General features: G+C 41.1%; 1 protein-coding gene across 8 annotated transcripts; it reads left to right on the forward strand.

Annotated features, from left to right (window-relative positions):
* The first annotated feature begins 1,206 nt into the window (after positions 1 to 1,206).
* Positions 1,207 to 23,440, forward strand: MFF (mitochondrial fission factor). 8 transcript variants are annotated; one of them, XM_021553630.3, is made up of 10 exons: positions 1,207 to 1,351; positions 5,539 to 5,756; positions 6,615 to 6,787; positions 7,741 to 7,829; positions 11,253 to 11,327; positions 14,409 to 14,567; positions 16,912 to 16,929; positions 20,091 to 20,153; positions 22,333 to 22,417; positions 22,773 to 23,440. In XM_021553630.3, the coding sequence occupies exons 2-10, from the start codon at positions 5,540 to 5,542 to the stop codon at positions 22,902 to 22,904; spliced, it is 1,011 nt and encodes a 336-aa protein (XP_021409305.1). In that variant the 5' UTR covers positions 1,207 to 1,351; position 5,539; the 3' UTR covers positions 22,905 to 23,440. The 8 variants fall into 8 exon arrangements, with proteins under 8 accessions (XP_021409305.1, XP_021409306.1, XP_021409307.1 ...); XM_021553631.3 differs by lacking the exon at positions 16,912 to 16,929 and having other exon boundaries at positions 1,208 to 1,351; XM_021553632.3 differs by lacking the exon at positions 11,253 to 11,327 and having other exon boundaries at positions 1,209 to 1,351.
* The last annotated feature ends 565 nt before the right edge of the window (positions 23,441 to 24,005 follow it).

Below are 24,005 nucleotides of genomic sequence, written 5' to 3' on the forward strand. Positions count from 1 at the left end.
TCATAATCTGATACTACACTGGAAAGCCCCACCAGGGCTTTTCTGGAGGATTTCCTGTGACTCAGAAGGACTCAAGTGACTTGTCTGTGACCACTGAATTTATTAACAACAGTCCTATATTCAATGGAACAAAAACAGTTGCAAAACTGATCTCAACATAAAATGATATATGGGGAATCACAGGAGAAGAGCTGTATTTCTAGTGTGCTTGAAGAGCAAGTTTTTAGACAATAATTCCTTTAGGATTTTCTTGTTTGTTTTTAATCTAAAGACTAAATCCTTTTTATAGTTTATAAAACATTAAAGAGGTAAAACTGAGGACTCCACATACAGATTCATGAGGATTGCCTGGGTAAGGTGTGCTTGGGGCACAGCTCATGTTTCAAGGCGACCAAAGATTAAATGTATCATTCTCAGTGTTAGACAACTTCTGTTTAGTAGGAGATCATGTTTCTGACCACTTCCCTCTGTAAAACACCGCTGTTGATATCTGTGAAGAGCTGAATTAGCAAATTGCAAGCCCTCGATCAATGTATGCTTCTGTGGTGGAACTGCTACACCTTCTGACCTCCAAAGCATTGTAATCATAGATCCAAACATAGTGAAAGCTCTGAGCCTGCTTTCTTCTCTTAAAAAAATACCTCATGGGTATAACAGCATCTTTCATTGTACTTTCCTGTGTGGAGTTGGGAATTTGAAGCAGCAGCTGCTCCTGGGTTCTCTGAGAATCAGTTTCGGGAAGGATCAGCTAATGGGGCTCTCGGAAGGTTTCAGCTCCGCTGGGAGCGCGCTGGTGCCAAATGCTCGGTCCGGCAGCGGGGGCGATGGCCGCGGGCCGGGCAGGGCGCCGGGAGCCCAGAGCGCAGCCGGGGCTGCCCCGGAGCAGCGCCCCGGCTCTGCCCGTGCCAGAGCTCGCACACCGGACCCGCGGGGCACGGGCACCGCTCCGTGTGCGGGCACGCAGCGCGGCTGTCCCGGGCAGGGCCGGGCACAGGGCACAGGGCAGAGCAGGGCCGGGCACAGGGCAGTCCCTCAGGGCAGGGCTGCGCCGCTCCGCTCCCGCAGCGCCCGCGGGTCACCTTGCCGGGCGCCGCAACGCGCCTGCGCGGCGCACGCTGCCCTCGGCAAAGATGGCTGCCCCCGCCTCCCTCACACGTGAGGCACCGGCAAGAGCCGCTTCCGCCCGCCTCGGTCACATGACGCGCGGCCCTTACGGAAGGCCGATGGGGACAGGCAGGCCGCGTTTGGCGGCTGACGCGCGGAGCGCGCTGCGGAGCCGCGGTGCCTGAGGCGCTCCCGGCCGGGCCGGGCCGGGCTGGCAGCGCTCCCCGGCCTCCTTCCGCCGCACGGGGTGAGTACGGACCGCCGGGGCCTGGCGGCAGCGGCCCCGGTTCCGCTCGGAGGGCTCGGCCTGCCCGCGGGGCCGCAGCCGGAGCCCCTCCACCCGAGTGTCCCGCGGCCGCCCAGCCCCGGCCCTCGGGGCCCGTCCCGCCCCGGCCCCTGCGCTGTGCCCGCGGCCGCCCGGCCTGGGGCCCTGCCGGCAGCGCTCGGTAGCGGGACAGCTGCCGGTGCGGGGCCCGGGACAGGCGGGGCGAGGCCCGAGCTCCCGGTCCCGCGGACGTTATCGGCTGAGCCGCCTGACGAGCCCCCGAGAGGGAAGGAAGGACCTGCACCCCCGCTATTTCCCAATGCTTTTAATGCCGCCACAGCGCAGTGGGTAGTTGGTGTTCCAGAAAAATGCTTGTCAGAATGACGTTTTTCTTCTAACGTTCTCTAGAATTTTTTTTCCTTATTAAAAAAAAAAATTAAAAGTGTTTTGTGTTAAAGCATTCTTCTGTTTGGAGTAAAGCAAACTTGAAAGAATGCAGCCTTTAGTGCTTTGTGGTCATCTGGCCTTGGTCGTGTGTGTAGGTACCTTTTGTTGGTGCCATCCCAGTGCTAGGGAGAGGGACCAGTGCCTAAGTTCGGCACTGTAAGTGTACTCTGCAGGGCAGCTTTCAGCCCTTAGCCTGGCCCTGGTGCTCCTCTCCCTCGCATTGTTCTGTTCGTGCTTCGTCAGTTCACGGCCTCGCTAATCTGTATTCTCATAGTTACAGGGCCCACAATAAGGTCTCCTGGGTCTTTAATTCGTGTCCTCAGCTTTGCTCTGAGTCTCCCTCTTCCCGTTTTTACTTGTCCAAGGATAACTGGATGCTTGCCAAGGGAACACTTTGTAGCTTATGTGCACATGAACAGAGGATCTGTGAAGCAGCCACATCAGGAACAAATTGTAATGGAGCTGGAGAAGCTACAGTTTGGTTATTAAAAAAAAAAAAAAAAAAAAAAGGGGTTGTAAAACCTCTCTGAGCTCTGGTATAGATTTTATATATATATATATAAAACATCTGTGAGCTCTGATGACAGAGCTATACTGTTACCAGAGCTCATCTTGTATCTGGGGCTGCACACAGTGCAGAACATTCCAAGTTTCAGCACAGGTATGGCCAAAATGCTGCCAGTCATCCCTCACATTTGTGTTCATTGCTTCATCCCTATCTCTTCTGTTCTTGTTTAAGAGAGGGAGGTATTCCTGTGTCTTTCTGAACATGTAACTCACTTTCTATAACCTTTTTTTTTTCCCCTTGCCTTTGTTTCTTTCATTAAATACTGTTGATACTTATTTGCACTTTGTCTGTTCTCTATTTGTCATGTATTTGTGATTGGATTTTTATTGTCTTATCATTCTCAGACTTCTATTATCGTGCCTTTTTAAGAGGTACTTAGTTCTGTAAATATCAATTTTTAAATCCTCAGTATCCTGATTTATTATTAATGCTTTCAGTAAAATGCTTTGTATAAGAAGGATGTTAGAGAAAACATAACTTTGTTTTGTTTAGAGGCTTCATTAAAATGTTTTATCTCTTGCTGAGATCTCACTGTTTCTTGTTTTGCTGTTCTCTTGTAAAAAGGTAAGTTTGAAATCACTTTGACAGCAAATCCAGTTCTCGGTGACACAAAGTAGACAAGAGTAGGAAGATATTGGGGAATTGCATCTGTAGGGCCTTGGCAAGCACTGCTAAATTCTCACAGTGCTATTTAGTTTATAAACACTTTCTGCTGCTGTCTGGCTTTGTGTAGGTTTTGTTTTGCAGCTGGAAAGCAGTTGTTGTGCAAGCAGACTTGTGTCCAAAAGCCTCACCAAGCTGTGGTGGAAACACTGCTGCAGGGCAGGGATACTTGATCACTAAACTTGGAGCCAACCAGGTGTTTCCAAATGAGAGTGAAGCAGTTTTGTCACATGTGAGCAATAAGTGTGCTTAAAGCTGTTGCCAGTCAATACTCTGGGTACTGTAAGTTCTTAAAATTTGGCCTCTGTCTTGGCATTATGATTTTTATGAGTCTGGGAAATGCTTTACTGATCACAGACAATGCTTAAAATGAAAAGCACCTTTTGGAATGTAGAAATCTCAGATGGCTGTGTATTTTGTTCATGTCACTGGCTGATCAAGCCAATGTCTTGCAAGAAAGACAAATCTAGTTTGTGAAATCAAAGGGTAGGGATGAAAAAACTCCATGTGAAAAGGTTGATATTTTTGAAGTGACATGACAGATGCTTAAGCAACTCTTGAACTGCCATAAAGTGTTTATTCCTAATTAAACTAGTTGTTTCACTTTCACTTGACACAAGCAGTGATAATTAATACAGGTGGATTAAATGTGCAGCACTTCAAGTTATTTCCTTTAAAACTATTTTTTTAAAGTTGACATAGACCTCTTTTAAGGTTACACTCTGGCCTTTTAGCCTGCTCCCTGATCACCTACAGTGGCACTTGAAGATTATTGAGATACTTTATTTGATCTGTGGTGATAGGAAGCATTGCATATAATGCTGAGGCTTGCAGGATGGACTGCCAGGTGATCAGAGTGTGTGCATTTGTGTGTTACACAATCCAGGTCCTTTTCTGTGCTCCTGTCCATTGGCTGAGGGCTATTTGAGGTTTTATGGTAAATGTGGAAGTATAGCTTGTGTGGGATGGTGGGAGGGAGGGGGACTTGGGCTGGCTCACCTGCCTTGGGCTGCTCTGCACTGAGGCCTCTCCACATTCTGCACGTTCAGCTCAGCAAAGAGCACACGCAGCGACAGACGTGGCCTTGCTGCCAAAAATAGCCAAGGAATGTTGTAATTTTAGTGTCAAATCCTGCCTTTTTGCCAGGATGGGTTACTTCATTTAGGGACTGACTTAAGCAACACCACTCAGAGATTTTGTGCTTCGCATAGGCAGGTTTGCCAGGAAAGCTGTATTTACATGTTGTGTATGTATATATATGTCTAGAAACTTTGTTTTCCTATTCGAACATTAAAAAAACCCATAATCTCAGTGTGAGCTGTTGACAAGCCCCCCAGCTGTTGCCTGGATGAAAAGTTTCCCACAACCAGTTCTTGCAGTTTATTGTTTCATCTGAGAGCCCCTTTCCAGCTCTTCTCCAAATGTACATTCAGGGTGTCTCTTAACCAAGCCCATAGCCATTATCTGGGTCTGAGCCATCATCAAGGTGCACTGGCCACTGCCCAGGTAATCAGCTTTTCCCAGCTGTCTGAGGTCCCTTTCCAGCCACCCCCAGGTGCAGCTCTAGGATTTCTTTTTCTCTCTACCCGAAATCTAACCTCAGACTCCCAGTTACCTTGGTCTTTGACACAACTCCCAGCCACTGCATTGGTAAGTTTCTCACAGCCCAGTTTCTAGGAAACTCCTCCACTGCTTCATTTGAAATCCCACTCCTTTTCTAGGAAAATGTATATATAAAGTATTGGCAAATGATTTTATGTTTAAATGCAGTATTTTTCTTTCTCTTCCTTATCCTGTATCAGTTCTACAAAAGTAAGATGTTAATTTACAGAAAAATACAGAAGTGAGAAGTTTAAAGTATTTTTGCACTTGGGAAGGGTTATGAATATTCTCAGTTTTCAAGCTGATTTGACAGGCTGTTGATAAGGAACTTTGTCCTTGTAAGATCTGGGTGACTGACAGTGAGCAGGAGGCTCCTGCCCAGGCTGTCTTTTCTGTCATTCCTGTGCCTCAACATGAAGTTTTTGTGAGACTTCAGCCAGTTTCTCAACCACCAGTGTACTGGATTTGTGTAAATGCAAATCATTAATTTAGATTTCTCACCAATCTGGAATAGATTTCCTGTCAGTCCTACCGATTCTTTGATGTCTTTGTTTATGTTTCTATTTCTGCCAGCCAGTGCAGGAATAATACCTTACCTGCAGAATTTACAGGTTGGTTTGTTTGTTTGTTTTTTTTTGTTTTACTTTGTCATGGCTCAGTTTGAGAACTGTCAATTTGAGCATTGTCTACAGTATCACTTTGTTCTTCTTTCACTGCTTGCACCTCTCAGCACTTTGTGACTACACTTCCTATGAGTTTTACTGTGCAGTTTGTTCCTCTAAATAAGACTGTTCAGTTATTACCTCCCACTTCCCTGGTAATCTGAGCAGAGCATCTCCTCTGTGTGCTTCTGCTGGGTCCCTGTGTGAGAGCGCTGTGTTCCGTGCAGGATGAGCGGGGCGGCGTTCCCGTCCCCGGCTGCCGACATGGCCGAGATGAACCGGCTGCAGTACGAGATGGAATACACCGAGGGCATCAGCCAGCGCATGAGGGTCCCCGAGAAGCTCAAGGTGGCTCCTCAAAACTCTGACCTGGACAAGGGCAGCCAGGAAGGATTTCCAAATGCCAGTGTAACTATGCAGGTTCCAGAGCGGATTGTAGTGGCAGGTATGTCTGCATCGCAGTGCAGGTGAAAACTTAAATCAGTTTCCCAGATTTCTGGATGGAAAAAATATATGTTGATTATGTAATTTTTTAAAAGAATAACTTGTAAAATGGCTTCTGGTGTTTAAACAGTTGAAGCTCTTTGACTTGGGAAGTTTTTTAAGGTCTGAAAATGTTTCATGAGTAGTTTTGGTGTACCTTATAATGGAGACAGCTGATGAATTAATGATGAACAGAAGGTTTAATTGAAGATGTTTCATCTTACTATGCTATTTTTGGAGGAAAAAAAACTGTTTATTGACTTACACCTGATTTTGAGTAATTAACTGTAAGCTAAAGTAACTATAAAAAATTTTGGGGATGAACTTTATATTTGTCATGCAAAATGTGTTTTTGCATTTGTAATCAAAGTGCTAATTTTTTTAAGAATCTGTCTATTATGAGTGGAATCTATCAATATTACTTTAGTATTTATGGTCATGGGCTTTACAGTGATAGATCCAGAGCCACTGACCAAGAGTTTGCAAAATGTGTGACATGCATATATTTTATGCTTTGATGTCCCCAGTCAAAGACACCACTGATAGGACTGTGTCTTCAGTGCTCTCAGTTGCGTAACAGTTGATGTGGTTCAGGGTTACTCAGGATCATTGTCCTCAAAGAAACTGCTCAAATAAGTGTCAATGTGGTCTTCATGAGCACTTCAGCAGTCGTTTTTAACATATAAGACCTGTTAAAGTTATACTTCATCATTTGGCATAGGCTGGAGAAGTTACTGCTGTGATGACCTTTTGAACTTTAAGCACTGGCCTTCAGGCCTCAGAACAGTTTGCTTTCTATTGACAATTGATGTTTTTGCAGGTAATAGTGAAGACATTCCATTTTCCAGACCAGCAGACCTTGACATTCTTCAGTCTACTCCATTCAAACCACTGGCATTGAAAACTCCTCCCCGTGTTATTTCTCTTAGTGATCGACCGCTAGATTTTTTGGACCTAGAAAAACCTCCACAGCAGACACCTCAAAGTGAAGAGGCCAGTACTTATTTTGCTTTTACCTTAGATGAGAAGCATTCTGCTAAAGAAAGTGAAATGACCAATGATTTCTCTACTGTGGTACAGATCAACTTGGTGCTGACATATGTTGGGAAAATACAAAAATATTATTATTAGCACTATAGTAGTTCTTTTAGGCTTTGAAGTGGCAGATGGCCTGGAATTGCCATGCTCTGCAAGCTTACTCACTACTTACAAAAATAAAGTCATAATTAGAGCTCCTCAAAATATTTCTAAAAAAAAAAAATGCCTGTGATAAAGAGAAAGCTGTAAGGTTTTTTTTTTTATTTAGAGAGTACCAAAAAATATAAGATTCTTGTGTTGTATGTAGTTATACATTATAATGTGTGTGGTTAACTTCTGGACTTCATAGCCAGATGATATAACACCACACAGAGTTAATGAGTTTTAACAAAACTGAAGAAAACAAATAATGGTATAACATTGGTATCCAAGTGAATAATGGCAACAGACGCTTTAAAAATGGAAAATTTTATATGAAGCTGCATATTGTATAGGCTTACAATAGAAATATATTTATCTGTGGTGATGGGAATCCTAGAATGGGTAAGGCTGGAAGGGACCACTGGAGTTGATCTAGTCTAGCCTCCCTCAGCAGGGTCTTCCTAGAGCATGTTACTCAGGATTGTGTCCAAAGAGCTTTGAGTATCTCCAGAGAATATTGAAAATTCTGCTGATTTGTCATTTTGACATCAGGTCACATGGATAGGTAAGGATTGCAGTAAGTTTGGAGCTTGATTTTACATGTACCAGCATCACATCTGTCATCCGTTGTTTTCCTGCTACTCACTGTGAAACCCATGAAAATGTGCCTGTGTGTGTGAGGGCAGGTGCGAGTGACAGACCTGCAGGGCACAGGGCTGTGTGCTGGAGCTCTCTGGCTGCTATCTCTGCTTTGCTCCGTGCTGCAGGTGCGCGCGGTGGGACGGCTGAAGCGAGAGCGCTCCATGAGCGAGAACGCCCCGCGGCAGAACGGGCAGCTGGCCCGCAACGATTCCATGTGAGTGCAGCCCCCTGCAGGGCCACTGCTGCAGCTTCGGGACACTCTTCTTCCTTCCTGACCTCCTGGCTTGCTTTTCCCAACTAACCTTTTGTATGTTGTGCCAAGAATGTAATTTTAACTCTTATAACACCAGCCTTTTTCTTCTTTTCTATGGGTTTTGTTTAGGGAGGTGACTTCTTGCAGTGGATGGGAGGAAGTGTTTGTGGGCTCACAGTTGGTTTCACCAGTTACCAGAAATTGTTATTTCAGGAGATTTTTACATTTCTGAGTTGGTACAATATATTTTCCCCCCTCAATTTTCAGGAAATTGAGTTCTTTGTGCATCAAAATGTTCCCAATTCTCTCACTGTTAATATTATAATGATTTTCATTCACTAGAGAAGAAATCTTTTTATTTCCTCATAAATATTAGAATAAGTAATTTTTCTGTGGTGTCACTGTACTTCATGTATTGGAATCTGTGAGTATATATATCTTTTCTGACCAAAATGGCAAGGAGCACTTAGAATTGGAAACTTCATCTATTGTTACCATCCAAGGTAGCAGTTCTTAGGGTGCCTTCTTGAAGACATTAATATCTGTAAATTTTTCTTAGATATAATAATCTAGGATTAATCATAGTTTATTCTGAGTGACAGCATCTTTCCACCTGTAAATAACTGGTTTTGCAACACTTAGGAATATTCTACACATTAATTTTAATACAGATGCCATAAGGAATACTTGCCTTAGAAAAGGCTTTAAATTTAAAATTTGAAAGATGGAATTCATCTGACCCAATGTGGACTGTATAACACTGTTGCTAGATCACCATCAAACTTCATTTTCAGTGACTAGAGGGAAATAAGTGCATACCCTACTTAGGGTCTACCTATTTTTAGTCTAAAGTAGATCAAGTGAAATATGCCCTAGAAATGCCTGTTTTCTTCTGTTTACTTCAGGGGCAGTAGAGGTGCTGTGTGTACTACATATCTGTCTGCCTGTTAATTTGGCCAAAATGAAATGTACTCTGATGCATGTTCCAGACATGTTATACTTCTTCTTCTCTTCCAGATATTAATGGAAATATTGTTTCATATCTTCCCCTTGTTATTTGATCAGACTTTGGGTTCATACAAGTTTATAGATGGCGCATGTCTAGGTTCTCAGGTCTGCAGAGTCACACACATTTACTGAGCTGGCAAAAGTCAGATTCCCATATTTAAGTGCATGACCAGCTCAGTCTGGGTGTTCTGTCAGCCTCCTCAGTGTCCAAGTTCCCTTTGGTGTCACTTATCCAGTAATGTCCTGTTGGACTGCACACACTATAATGTCACTTCAGAATGGCTTCCTCTTGTCCTTCTGGTAGTTTGGACGTGGTACATGCTGCAGTACCATGGTCTTCATGTGATGGGGGCTTCCTGAGGAAGTATTTCTGCCTTTGATGCTGCCAGCTGTGCTTTGCCAGTCTTTGATGCACTGTACTTAAAAGGAAAAAGAAGTTGGTAAAGAAATTCTTGCAATTTCTTGAAATTGCTTTACACTTGATCCCCGTGTTAGTCTTCCAAAAGTCATGGGCCATGCCAGCCATCTGAGAAAATAGTAAGATCAGCTTTGCCTGTAGTTGCTGTCAGATTTCTCACATGTCTGGACTTCTTGAATCTGAAAATCCTAAGTCTGTAAAATTCACCTGTGTGCTTTGCTGTCACTCAGTAGTTATATATAGAATTACTGGGTTTATTTACATGGTCTGAATGTTATTTGCTGTCACAGTATTTTAATCTACTATCAAACCTTCAGAGGCTTAGCAATACAATAAGCACCTGAAGTCCTGTAAATTTAAAAAGGCTGTGATCAAGGAACATATGACTGGCAGCTGGCATGACCCAGCCTATCATTTACAAAAAACAGGAAATTATAACACACCTGGAGATTAGTTTTCCTCTCTTGATACGCACACTAGTATTTGATAAGATCTGTCAAATAAATCATAATTTCAGTGCCAAGCACCTTCTATTGTATCTTTTTGATTGATCCAGGCTCTCTTCTCTTGCTTGTAAGATAAATAACAGTTAGATGATATTGAGCCTTCAGATCTGTATTCTCTACTGTCCATGTGGAAGAAATCCTTCTTCATTGCAGTGTTCTGCACTTCTGACCTGCAGATAATGTATTTTAGTAGAACTTCATTTTTCTTTTGTCCTGCCAGGTGCTTCTTTTCTTATGACAGGAGTTATGCTGTGTCTAATGTTAGATCATCTGCTTTTAAATCATGGAGGTTCCTAGAAATGGCTTCTTTCTCTGTCACAATTGCTTCTTCTGATTCAGTATGATCCAAGAAAGAAATCACTCTGAACATGCTGTGGCACTCTGATGCTGAGTCTGACATTTCTCCCTCATCTGGGTTTTGTCACTCTCCAAGTGGAGAATGTGACTTTGTACCTGGCTGCCTCTCAGGAGAATGTTCTAGGAATTCAGATTATAAAAACACTATGGTCACAGTGGAACCTGTGTGGCTCCCACAAATGCAGGAAGGCCAGGCCTTCTGAACTTGGTGGAAAAGTAACCTCTTGGCTCTTGTTTCCTCACAGTTTAAGCCCTCTGGACATACAGTATAAACTGCAAAAAAAAAAAAAAAAATTACAAGTTTCATGTAAATCTATTCTTTGCACTACAGAAAATGTTACTGTGCAGCTGTTGCCTCATTTAGATCACCTTGAAATTCCTTTACCATCTGGAAATATTAATTTTACAGTTAATTACAGTTAATTACAAAATTACAAGAAGCTAGCTGCTCCTATAGTTCTTGTATCCAGTGCTGTTGGCTGAAAAGTAGTTTACTTCTTCACTACAAATGCTGTGGTGCTCTACCTTGACAAAAATCAGCTCTTTGTGCTTTGGTTTGGTTCACATCTTCAAATAGAAAAGGAAGTCCACTTGGGCTGCTCAGATGCTGTGATGAGGATTGAAGAGGTGCTCGAAGCACTGCATTTTAAAACCTTTGTTTTCAAAATATGACTACAGTTCTTAAGTTTTCATCTAGGACACTGTTGTACTTCTTGGACAAAATATTCAGATGTACTGTGTGAAATTCCAGGGCTTGCCTTACAAAGTGACAAAATTAAACATTCTGGAATAGATTGTGCAAGTGAGAGTTGGCTGGGCTCCCTATCACAGTGTTCTTGGCATGCACAAATAGTGGTTTCTCTTCCATTGTCTTTCTCTTCTTGTTATCCAGTTGCATGCAGAGACAATTCTGAGGATTTTTTTGGCAGCTGGGCTTCATTGAAGTCAGTCATTTTTTAATGCTCTTAGAAATCCTGGGACTAACAAGTACCTGCTGTACAATAACTGTCTGTGTAGCTATAATGACAACACTCTAAATTACAATCCCTCTTTTTCTAAGGATGCTTACTTAAGAGATTACAATTATTATTCAAGGTGGCACAGATCAGATACTGTCCCAAGAAATAAAATGCCACGGTTCCAGTCACCTCTTTCGACTAAGGACTGCACGTAAGCCTGAACCTTCCCTGGTGTATGCAAAGCAAGAGTGTGTGTAATTCTGTAGCTCTCTGCAGTACTAATATTCTGACTAAGTACCTGTAGCTTAGAATATAAAATTTGAAGCAGCTACACTGAATGTGTGGTTTCTAATTTTGCTTCAGGGTTTCTCAAACTTGGCCGAATTGTTTCCCTGTGTAAAGAGCACAGGGAAAAACACCTGATAGCCAGTGAAAGGGACAATTAAATTCCAAAATAGCTTTAATTTGTTTGACGCTCTGTTATTTGGCTAGTTTTGTATAGCTGGAGAAACAAATCTTTCTGTTGGTTGTTGCCAGCCAATGCTGAATGCAAGGATTCCACTTCTCTGCTGGAAATCACCAAACTACCAAGAATGCGTGGAAAAGTGGGCAGCACTTAATTTTCTTTTTGCTCCAGCCTTCTCCTTAGAATAACACATCTTTCTAGAGAGTTCAGTTTCACAGTTTGAGAAATTCTGTTCTTCTTGCAAGCCATGGAGGAAAAGTGTGCACGTCTGTCTATGTGCTTGATTTTAAAGTAACCTTAATTAGTTAAATCTGTTTACCTCTCATTTAATACAACCAGAACTGCAAGTCAGAGAAATACACGAAATAAAGCCTATGTACACCACAAATGCTTTGAGAAGATTTAGGGGAGATTGCTGCTAAGCTAAAAACTGCATATAGCAAAATGCTACTGTACTGTTTTATAGTAATTTCCCTTGTTTGTTTTGGTTCCAAGCTCTGGAATTGACTGGTATCTGTAACCAGGGAGGTTACAGTGGCTGGAGATGTATATAAGAATTATTTTTATAGATGAGAAACAAAGTTATACCTACAACTGGGACCATTTCACTGGAAATGGAGGAGGGAGAGGGATAGCCACAATGTCTTAATAATAAGTGCTTATACTAGATATTAGAGTATTTCCTTATGGCAGAGATTTTTTTCTTTTATGTTATCAGGGATGATTTGTGTATCAGGTAATTGCTTCCTAATATTTCTCAGTCTCTGACATAGTCCAAAGGACTGCCAGGTGCTTACAGGACAGCAATTTCAAATCCTGGAAAAGGAAAATAAAAGAAAAATTTTGCTTCTCTCTCCACCCCCAGTCACGGCCGTTGTACCCTTCATAGAATTATTCTTGGGTTTTTTTTTTCCCTTATTATATAACTTGAATTTAATCAGCACATGTAACTTAATTCTAGAGAATTCTGTAGTTTTAGTTAAAACTGGGGTTTTTTTTGTGTTCTGCTTTTTAATTTTTTTAGCATCTTTTTAGTATACAGAAATCTTTGAATGCAAAAATCATTACTGTTGTATTTATACTAATACCATTCTGGACAACAGGAATTTCACAATGTTTTCTGTTTTGCAATATATTTAAATATTATTTGCTACCTTTTTTTATTAAGTTGTTTTTCACCCTATTCTGCACATCTCTGAAGTGATGTACAGGAGAAATTAGTTTTAATGTAAAATATCCTGTGATTTCAAGCCTTAACTCTTCCTTCAGTTGCCTCAATCCAGCAAATCCACACGGAGTAAAAATTCTGATAAATTCATTTTAGTTGCAATATTTTGAACCTACCCCTGCTGCTTGATATTTTTCTGCTGAATATTGGCATTTCTAGTGCAATTCCGGAGTAAAATGTGTGGGTGTGACCACTACTATTGATTACAAAGTAGAAGTCCTCATAAATATAGAAGAAAGTGGATTCTACAAGTGTGGGAGAACAATAAAAGCTGTAAGGAAGCAACCAGATATTTATTGAAATGTAGTGTATGGCAGCCTGAAAAGATCCCTGCCCTTGAGGTAACAATGAGCAGTATCAGCCAAGCCCCAGTTGCTGCAGTCTGTGAATGTCCCTTGAGCCCAGGGTGGCTGAGCTCTGCTGTGGGAGTGGTGACATTTGTAACGTTCTTTGATTCAGTCTGTTCAGGGGAACTTTCTGTCCTACTCAGCTTTGTGGTCTTGCTGCCAGCCACCTGCAGAGCAGCTCTGTTCAAAGTGAGAGTAGCCACAGATTCTGACCCAGCCAGAGATTAGCCAAATATCAAACCAACTTCCAAGTACTCAGCATTAATGTTTTATTAAAATGCCAAGGTCAAAAAGATTGACATTTTAAATCCAAAGCTGTTGTAGCAAAGCACGAGTGGCAAGGAAGTGTGTTGAATTATGGTTGCTAATCTTGGAGTAAAAACTAACCCAAGATTTAAAGGTACAGTGGCTTGCACTTGGTTTGCACGCATATTAATATTTACATTAAATTAACACAAATTAATTCCTACTAAAAAAGCATCTCACCTCTAACAAAGTTTCCAGATTAAAAAAAAAAAAAGTCTTGCTGTGTACAAGAAAAGTGAATAAAGTGACTTTGAATGTAAAGAAACATAAGCAAATCGTAAGGAGTTTATCAAAGCTATTTTCTCACTGATAGACTAGTTTGGTGTAATCCAAATGGTCATGTTTGAGGTCCAGTCCTGCATATTTTAAATATTTTTTTTTGCATCATAGTCAACAAGTTAGATAATGTAATTTGTTGTCAATGGGATGTGAATTTTGTACTATTTTTGGAATTTGTTGCAGTTTGCCTTTAAACTTGCTCATGTGTAAATGAAAATACTGTCTTGCTCACAGGTTCCAAAAATTTTTGTTGAAGGGTTTCTGTGTGAGATTCTCCTTATTGAAAAATCTTGTGTTTTGGAAAGAAATGATGTGTAGGGTTTTCTTAAAATGCCAGTGCTTGTAAAAACACTCCTCTCGTTGATGTCAAGTGAGGACTTGAACACTGACTTCAACAGGTACAGATTTAGCTGTACAAGCACTTTCTAGGACTAACTTGTATAACAGATCAGAACTGTGTCCTTATACCACCTGTGTGTGTTTCTGATGGACATATGGAAATGCAGTTCACAATCCCCACACTACTCAAATTTGGGAGTGTTACCTTACAGTGGTGGGAGAAGGGTAAACCAAAAGCAAGCAATGGGGTCTATCTGAAAAGCTTTTTTTTCATTTAAAATCTGACTCTAGTATTTTTCTCTTCATTTACTGTGCTTGTACAAACAGTGTGACCCCATCACTGCAACAGGCTCGTGTCTGTCCTCCCAATATGTTACCTGAAGATGGAATTAATCTTTACTCTGCTCGTGGCATTTTGTCGTTTATCCAGTCTTCCACTCGTAGGGCTTACCAGCAGGTCTTGGATGTGCTGGATGAAAACCGCAGGTGATTGGTTGTCACTGATTCTGCCAGCTTCTGCTGCTTTGTTTTTCTTTTCTCCTTTTTAGTGGAGTTTGGTTTCTGTTTACACAACAATGAGATGAAATTATTTGCTTTTGCTTTCTTTTGCTTTCACTATTCATAAGCAATTTAAATATCCAAAATTCACATTTCAAAATGCTTCTGTTTCAAATATAGGATTCATTTGGTTTCCTTCCAAATAAAAATCTTTACAGGAAGGGTTAGCCTGTGGCTGCAAGGGGTTTTGCTGGTCCAAGATTATCAGTGTATTCTGCAATTAATACTTGACCCTGAGCCTGCAAATTTACAAGCCTTGTCTTCTGCTTTTCTGTTGGTGAGCAGTGGTGCAAATCAATAAGATTGGGTTGATGATGTCATAAGTGTCCTGGGTTGTAATACAACCCAGGACAATAAGGCATTAAAAAATGTGCAGAAACAGGGTAGAATATTAAAGAGCATTGTAAACTACTTTGATAATTTGTCAAGATTTTAAACTGTTATGGTTTATTTTGGAAATGATTCTCTCTGGTGGCCACATGACTGATGGATGCTGAGAGCAGGAAAGGCAGGGGACACTGGAGAGTTGGTTGCTCCTCTGGTTATTGCTATCTCTGATTTTATGGATAACCTGACACTTGAAGAATAATGAGCCAGAACAAGCCTCATGGCAATCCCTGTATAGTTATTTCCATTCTCTTCAGTGGAGTTTTGCTCACTTGGTGTATCCTTGGTCTGACTGGATTTGGAAGCATTCCAAGAACAGCATGTTTAATACTATAGAAACATTTCTAAAGACTAACAATGGCAGTACTCACTTACAAAAAGCAATTTGCAGGTTAGTTGTATGCCAACCCAGAAGTTCAGGTAACAATTGCACACAGTCTCCAATGTAGGGCTAGCTCAGACCCCCAGGGCTTGCCAGGAGATTGGATTAGTGGAAATAATTGGTAAGAGCACTGGGAGGAACTGCTCATTTCTCCTGTAGCCCTTCAGTGTGGCCTGTGGTAGCAAGTTCTTTGAAATTTGCCATGTGCCTCTCCTGTCTTACCTTAGCAGCACACTTACTGAAGTTTAAATGATTTACTTTCTAGTTGTTTTAGTAATGAAATCTGACTATCAAGCCAATCTTACTGTGAATGTCTGTGTGTTTGCAGTCACTTTCCAAACTGGCACCTCCTGTAGCTCACCATGTTTGCTGACCTGACAATATATAAATGCCCATATTAACATTCCTGAATTGTAAAGAGCTCCAATCTTTTAGGCCTTTTATTCTTAAACCAGGACTCAGAAAAACAAATAAAATCAGCTTCATAGAATCCCTTGAAATACTGTGAGTTGGGTGCTTAACTAATGAATTATTTAGTCCTGTGAAATGCCAGACTGTTGCTGTTAAAATTTTGATGCCTATCTATCAACAATTGGGCATCAATACTTTTTTTTTTTCCTTGTCAGTATTAAAATTATATAATTATAAAGTTGTTTTGCCAAATTAAAGCTCCCAGATAAGAAGAATTTGTACTGCCTATGAACAGTAGCACTTGGGTATCCTGTGCTGAGAGGCCTTGCTAAAATACAGATTGGAACTGTAGCCCTATTCCCAGTCTGCTGTGAAGCTAACAGGTTTTATTCCTGGCTTCTCTAATGCATGTTCTTGCCTGTGTTTGCTTGGATTCTGGAAAACAAACCCATATACATACATACACTTTCAACTTAGTTCAATTATCAGAAAAATTCTAGGATTCTGAATATTTCAAAAGCTGCATTACTCATCCTGGTTTGAGTTAATTTTTGAGGTGTTTTTACCAACCTTCCTAGAAGGAACGGGAATCCTGTTTCCAGTCACCTATGAATAAATAGGTGCTAAAATAATGAACTTTTCAATAAGGTGAAAGTGTATTCTTTGTGGCTGGGTGTTTAGACACCCACTGCTACAGCTGGCGTGGGAATGTGAAATTTGGATGATCCACTTGCATGGTTGCAAAATATTAATCATTTTAAATTGCTCTGAACTTGCACTCTGTTCTTTTGCTCTGTGTAATGTGTTTTCTTTCTCAAAGCGTTACCTTAATGTTTAATACTTGAAGAGATCTTTTAAAACTAACAAGATGTGGCTGTGTGTTACTCACTGGAAATATTTTTAACTTGTTTTATAGTTTGTCTTTTTTTTTCCCAAAACATTTTCCAATCTACTAAAACTGCTTACGGTAGGTGCTGATGGTACTGCTGCAGATAATGGGTTATGCCTAGCTCAGCCAGCACTGCTCACATAAAGGATTATTTAAACAAGCAACAATTTAATGATCACTGTTTACTCTTGCATTTCCTTCAGCTTGGACAAGGACAATAGGTCAGTTTTGGTTTCTAGTTCTAACCATTTTTCTGTTTCAATTTCTGTGGAATGACTGTAGGGCTTACCACTAGTGTCTTTTAAAGATTGATCTTTTATGCTCTAGGCAGCAGAAGAAAAATCTGAAAACAAATCAGCCAAACAAACAAACCCCCCAAAAACTCCATGCATTTAAGGAGATTTTTGTAATGTCTTAAATGGAGGAAAACCAGACAATTTCATATCTGCATAGACTTGTTTTGAAATCTGTACTTGATCTAAATTGACTCATCTCTCAAGTCAGTACATTTTATTTCGGAGGAAAGAGTATGGCAATTTATAATTTCCTTTCTTTAGGATAGCCCTTTCTAAAAAAAACACCGTCCTTTTTAAATGTCAAACTTTACCCACATAGTCATATCCTGAGATTTTATGCAATAATTCTTTATGTTGAGAAAGTTAATGATATTTTTCATTGTAGAAATAAAATAGGAAGTGAATTAGGACCATCAAAGAGGGCTACACTTGACTCTGGCCTGGGGGTAATGATAGTTCAGAAGGAAATGAGATGGGTGTGCAGGTGTGGAGGAGGCTGGGAAAGGCAGCAGCTTTGCTGTGCTGGAGTAACTGCTGGCAGCCCTGGGACAGGCAAGGGGAGCAGCTGGAGCCAGCCAGTCCTGTTGGTACTTCAGGAGCTCACCCAGCTCACCTCTGGAGCACATTCCTTTATCCTACTGCCCGTTCTTCGGGCCTTGGTGACACTTGCAGAGGTGTTTTAAAGGGCAGCCAGGGCTGAGCACAGCTGCTGCCTCTGCTGAGCAGAGTGTGTCCTGGCAGCAGTCCCTGTTCACAGGCACAGGGATGATGGAAACTGGACCCAGGCTCTTGAATTGTCCACTCCTTATTTTCCTCCCAGACCATGTGTTTAGGGAGGAAACACATCTTAGTTCCATCCTCACTGTGGAAGCAGCAGGAGACAGACTGGGTTCAATTGCTCCTTGCCTTAGAGACTGTTCTCCCACTGGTATTAAATTGTATTCCTGAGCAAGTTTGAGGTTGCTGCTGTATTTGCAGGGAGTACACATGACCTTGGTGTTATGGCTCCTTCTGATCATACATTAATGTTTAGGATGGAATTGACAGAAGCAGCCAGAAAATTCAAAGTTCTAATGGACACTTATTTTTTTAAAGAAGGCCATGCATTTAATGGCTTGCTATATTATACTTGTACATTCTGTATGTACCAAAAAACTTACTGCTACTTTTGGGGTAAGGTTCTCACACTGTGATAAATGTAATCAATTCTCTGTTGATATAGGAAAACAAGCAAGTAGAAGAGGTGGGGCAATATTGTGGTATTCCTTTTGGGTCCATCTGTAATGAAATAAAAAGTGGTCTGTAATGAAAAGGAAGAAATCACTCACAGCTGTGTTGGGAAGTGGGATGAAAGACTTCCTGACTTGCACAGACCTCAGAATCCTCTGGGTTTGTGCCTTGCTGTAGCCCTCAGCTGTCTCCAAGCATGTAGCTTTCCTTGGGATGGGTAGTTAGGATTGATAAATTCTACAACAGCTGTAAAACTTTGTTTGCCAAAAGGTAGCACGGAGGCTGAATTTAGAGAGCACTTGAGACTTTTGTTTTCATTACACAGAATCCAAATGTTGTCCTGTGTCAGATGGTGTGGGAAGTGCCTGCTGGGTATTGGCACTCACATGTCTACCAGTTAGTTACAGGTGACTTAAGTTCTCAGAGAAATCCTGTGACCTTCTCCATTTTAGATTAGTCTATTTCTTACACTGTCTCAAAGTATTTAGTTGTAGCATCTGTCAGAGAAGATTTTAGACCAGCTGAATTATTTCTCTGGTTAGGAATAGCTTTTTTTTTGGTTTATTTTTGATAACTTTCTGTGAGACCTTGTACATGTAGGTAAGAACATTCATATATTGCATGTATCAGAAATGGGGCTTTCTGTCTTGTATAACAAATCATGCTAGCTTAAGTGCTAGCAAGGAGAGCATTGTGGTGTGCACTTACGGTGCTAACTGGACTAGAACCTGGTCCCAGTAAATAGTTTTCAGGTAGCAGAGTTTGCCACAGCTCCTAGATCCTGATCTTTTGAAGTGAAACTGGTGGCTGTGATATTTTTGCATGGTTCTGGCTGGTCTCAGGCCAGGCCACAGCATTCTTGCAGCCACCTTGGCACCAAAGCTCTACCTCCTACGTGGACCTGATGTAGAGATTTTCTTACTAGATTCTCTTTGCCTTCAGTTTTATAGCCTGCAGTGTAAATGGGTTAAATGCATATCTGCAGCTGGCATTGGGAAAATGAGAGAGATTGAAGAGAGATTTCAGGCTCCTGCAGAGTTTGTTGCACATCTGTGATGTGGAGCCCTAATGCCTCATGACCAGAGGCCCTGGAAGCACACAGTGCCAGCTTGTCAGAGGGCACTGCTGGTGCTGCCATCGCTGTGAAGTGCAATACAGCAACTTCTCATTGCAGACTTCATGTATATTAGAAAGATGCAGCAGTTAAAAAAGCTCTACCTTTTCTTCCTCCCTGCCCAGAAAGAAAAGGGAAAAGAGCAACACTTGTAAGGATGCTCAAGAGATGTGCTTGAAGCCTGTAGTCCCTTCTTCCTGGAGAGATTTCCCTCTCTTCAGGTTATACATGGCCCTTAGGCTGCCAGCCCAGGTTTTCTGAATTACATCTAGATGAATACAGGAAAGACAAATCTCCCCTTTCCCTGCAGGGAACAGAGGATGATTAAAAGGGCTTTTATAAGTATGTGTAGTACATTTATTAATTTCTTGTTATTGTTGGATGAGGTTTTAGATTTGGGGGGTATTTTTTTTTTAATCTGAGGTTCCCCATGTTTATTTTATAAGGCTAAATTTCTATTCCAATAGTTTGTATTCTGTAAATGAAGCTTCTCCAAATCTGCTTCATCAAAAATTTGCTTACACATCTTAGCTGCAAAAACATTCAGTGTTGATTATAATCAACTTGAGGGAAATATGAAAGTGCAATTTACAACAAAATCAATTACAGAAGTTATATTGAAACATAGAGTATATTTGGAAGTATTTTGACATTCCTTTGATCTTTGTGTTTTACCTCTTATCTCTTGTTTGTCATTTCCTGTTTCTGTCTTGTGCTTTCAATCTACAAAATCCTGCTGTAGGCCAATGTTACGTGGTGGGTCTGCTGCTACCACTTCCTCTAACCCTCATCATGACAACACCAGGTAAAGAGCATTTTTTTGTTAGTCATGAACCACTAATTCTAAAATTCAGATTTCTATTTCCCTCTTTCCAACAATGTTATTTAAAAGCACAGTGCTCATTTTTATGCTGCCTCTCAACTCTGGAGGTATTTCAGGCCTTTATTCCTTCCCCGTCCAAGTCATCTCAGTTGTCTGGTAGATACAATGTGCTGCAGAACTCTGACTCAGATTAATGCCTGAGAGGAGGCTCTTACATTACATGAGCTGTATAGTTCAAGTATTTGCTATTTAATAGGGAGTTTACTGGAGGATTTGGCTTTACCTCACCTAATTTGAGGTGCTCTCAGCCTGTGATCGTTGGTTGTAGCTGGAGGCCTTTTCACTGCTGTTGTCTTGGCAGATTGAAATAATTTCAGTGGAACTGGGTAAGAAATTGACACATAATCCATGGTCAGGATGATGAGGGGAAAAATAGTCCTTTCACATCTGTTTTTCCCATTTGTCTTTTGCACTTGAGTGTTTTCATGGAAATGGAGGTTAGATTTGTGTTTAAGTAGAAACTGGTTTCAAACAGATGATTCTTCTCTAACTCAGGAATTCAGTTTCTGAAATGGTCTAAGAGGTATCATGAAGGGATTTTTGCTGGTAACCCTCTTGATTTAATATTTGGAATGGTTTGGGAATTGTAGAGCAGTAGTGATACACTGTTATGTGAGCTGGGAGGGAGGTGTGTGCATCTTACTGAAATTCTGACCCTCCCTGCCTTTCCCAGAAGAGGGTGAGGGACAGATGTGCTGTAGATCTGGTGGAATTTTCTAATTTTTTTACCATGTACTACTAACAAAAATGTAGCTACAAAAAGACCCTCATCAGAAATCTATTCAGTTTTCAGAGGACCTGTAGAGTAAGGAGTAAGGTCTTTTTTTTTTTTTTTTTTTTTTTCTTTTTGCAAAGCTGAAGGATCTCACTGTTACTGAAGTCCCCACTAGGGCAATTCTCATCTCACTGTTACTGAAGTCCCCACTAGGGCAATTCTCATTTAGAAATAGCAGTTCTTAATTGGAAACAAAGGATTGATGGGCAGTGATACGTGGAAACCTGACAATTTACTGGGTGAAGAGAGGCTGCTTGAGCATTGTAGAGAAGTTTCAGGAAAGTGGTGGAAGGATGGAAGAACCTGCAGTGCAAAAGTAGTTTGTGCACTTAAAGGCATTCTGCAAGCTCCATGAATTCTACTCATATTCTTGTTAGTTTGAATTGACAATTAACTGTCATTAAATGCTTAATTTTTTTTAGGTGTATTTGTTGGGAATTCTGTAGCCTTGACATTATTTTGCTCCTTTTAAGCTGTTTGCAGCAGTTGTTCACAGGTCTTCATGAGAAAGGAAGTCAAAGGGAACTGATATTGAAAACCGAGGTTTTAAGATAAAAAGGAGAAGCTCAGGAGGATCAGATGGAGGATCAGAAACTGCTTTACTTGCTAGTTGTTGGAAATGAATCTGGTTAAGAGCTAGCACTTGGATGATCAAAATACAAACTTATATAGACTTTACTTTTGAACTGATAAAAAATGTTCTGTATTTATTTAACTTGTCCTGGAGTTGGAATAATTCTCTTTCTGAATTTTTGCATCCAGAAAACTGAGTGCCCTGGTAACAAACTTTATAATGCACACAAAGTTCAGCAAGCAGTGAGTGACTGCACTGGGCTTTGTTTGCCAGATTCTCTGCCTAAAATACAGAGATTAATGTGTCTGAGGTTCTTAATCTCAGTAAGTGTTCCCTTTGGATATTGAAATAGATACTGAGCATAAGACACTTTGCAAGCCTCTGGTTATTTCTGCTCTGGCGAGGTCTCTTGCAACTTTGGCACTTTAGGTCAGGTAGTGTTCAGGTTTCATGACTCAATTAACTGGAAATGGTTTTTTGAGGAATTGTGTGTCAGAAGGAAATTTGTGTGGAGAATTTTGAGTGTGGAGAGCAATCAACTCGAATTTAGTCAAGCACTTAGCCACTTCATATCTGTTTGTGCTTCACTCAGTGAGGATCCTACTGAAATGCAACTCTGGAACAGCTACGAAATAAATTATAATTCTTGTCTTCATCACCACCAAAATACACATCTACTAGAATGTTGATAGAATATGGTACTTGCTGATCTGCATGGCTGACACAGCTGAACCCTGTCCTTCATTTGCTAGATATGGTCTCTCCAGCTTTGATACGACGCTTGAGGGAACCCCAGATGACATGACAGTCGTAGATGCTGCCTCCTTAAGAAGACAGGTATGTAAAACACAGTAGTTGACAGCATTAGGACAAAGCTGTAGTGTTATAATGGGGAAGGAGGTTTTCTCTATAACTAAAAAGGTACCCCCAGCAGGCAAGGCAAGGGCTTCTCCCTGTGCTCCTGCTGGACTGCCCTCACATGCCATGTCTTGTTCTGGGAGTCTGCAGTCTCTGTTTCTGTTCCTAAATAATAGGGACTGCAGGGTTTGATCACTACTGATTGAACACAGGTCAAATTATCAACTGTTTAACACCCATCTGTTTGAGATACTAATTTTACATGGTCATTTGGAAGCTTCTAGAAAGTGTGGCAATTTTTAATGAAATATTAAAAGCCTTTATTTATTTTTAGATAATCAAACTTAATCGCCGTCTCCAGCTTCTGGAAGAAGAGAACAAAGAGCGTGCTAAGAGGGAAGTGATCATGTATTCCATTACTGTAGCTTTTTGGCTACTCAATAGCTGGCTTTGGTTTCGGCGCTAGACACAGCTCTCAGAAAGATTTGCTAGTTGAAAACACAAACAATTTGCAGAATTCCTTGTTTGTTTCTGATTGTATGCTGTTTTATAATGAATACACTGGAAACTTCCACCACAGATAAAGGCTCTAGAATTGCAGTGTTAAAGGGACACCTTGTTTATTTATAACGTATTTAATAGATTTGCATTGCAAATGCTGCAGTATCCTCCTTTGCATGCTTCTGTGTAACATGGACCAGCCCATGGGGAATCTGCTTCATGCAGTGTGAGTTGTCTCCAGGACTAACCACTGAAGGTTTTGTTGTGGAGAGAAGAGAACAAATGGAATGGGTTTGGGAAAAGAAAAGAACAAAAAACAAAGGAATACAAAGTCATTTTTATTGTTCTGTTGTTAGATGCAATTAAACAATTGCACTAGTTTTCCTTTAGTCCAAGTAGTTTGCGGTGTGCCATAATCAAGGAGTGTGTTCTGTTTCATGAGTATGTTCCTTGTTTAAGTATATGTTCAGGTTGAATAATAAAACAAATTCTTTGCTAACATGCAGATTGTCCAGAAGTGTGTAATATTTTTTTTTTTTAGGTTTAATTTTGCAGATGTTTTTCTATAAATTACATTTTTAAGCAAGTTAGTCTGTGAGTGATCAAAATATTATGGAGTACAAGATTTTGGTGTAGTATGTTTAATAAAACTCTCTCAAAAAAAGCCCAACCCCAAACCATTGTTAATTATCATTCGAAGAGAATTTATTTGAGAATTTATGTAAACTATTAGTTTTTGACGTCAGTAGTTAGCACCAGAGGTGGGCATGTGACAGCCCAGTGCAAGCTGCCACACCTGCGGGTTGGGGTGCTGGTGTCAGGCTGTGTGGTGGGGATGGGGGCCAGTCTGGGATGCCCTGATCCGGGGGTCATTTAAACATCCCCTGCTCAGCCTCGGCCTGTTCGGTAGATGCTGTCACGGGGGTATGAGGGAGCTCTCTGCGGGCTGGTGGCTTCGTGGCCCTGGCGCGGCTGCAGCAGCCGCAGCTCCTTTCCCGGAGTCCAGGACAGCTCATCGTGCCCGTGTGCGAGACCGGCAGCGACACCACAGCGCTGCTTCAGCGGG

This window comes from Lonchura striata, chromosome 10 (genome assembly GCF_046129695.1).
Source record: "Lonchura striata isolate bLonStr1 chromosome 10, bLonStr1.mat, whole genome shotgun sequence".
NCBI lineage: Eukaryota > Metazoa > Chordata > Aves > Passeriformes > Estrildidae > Lonchura > Lonchura striata.

Bases quoted from the DNA above. Each gene is read 5' to 3' on its own strand.
- MFF (XM_021553630.3), top strand. From the start codon at position 5,540: ATGAGCGGGGCGGCGTTCCCGTCCCCGGCTGCCGACATGGCCGAGATG. The intron at 5,757-6,614 runs GTATGTCTGCAT...ATGTTTTTGCAG, and splicing joins AGAGCGGATTGTAGTGGCAG to GTAATAGTGAAGACATTCCA. The intron at 22,418-22,772 runs GTATGTAAAACA...ATTTATTTTTAG, and splicing joins CTGCCTCCTTAAGAAGACAG to ATAATCAAACTTAATCGCCG.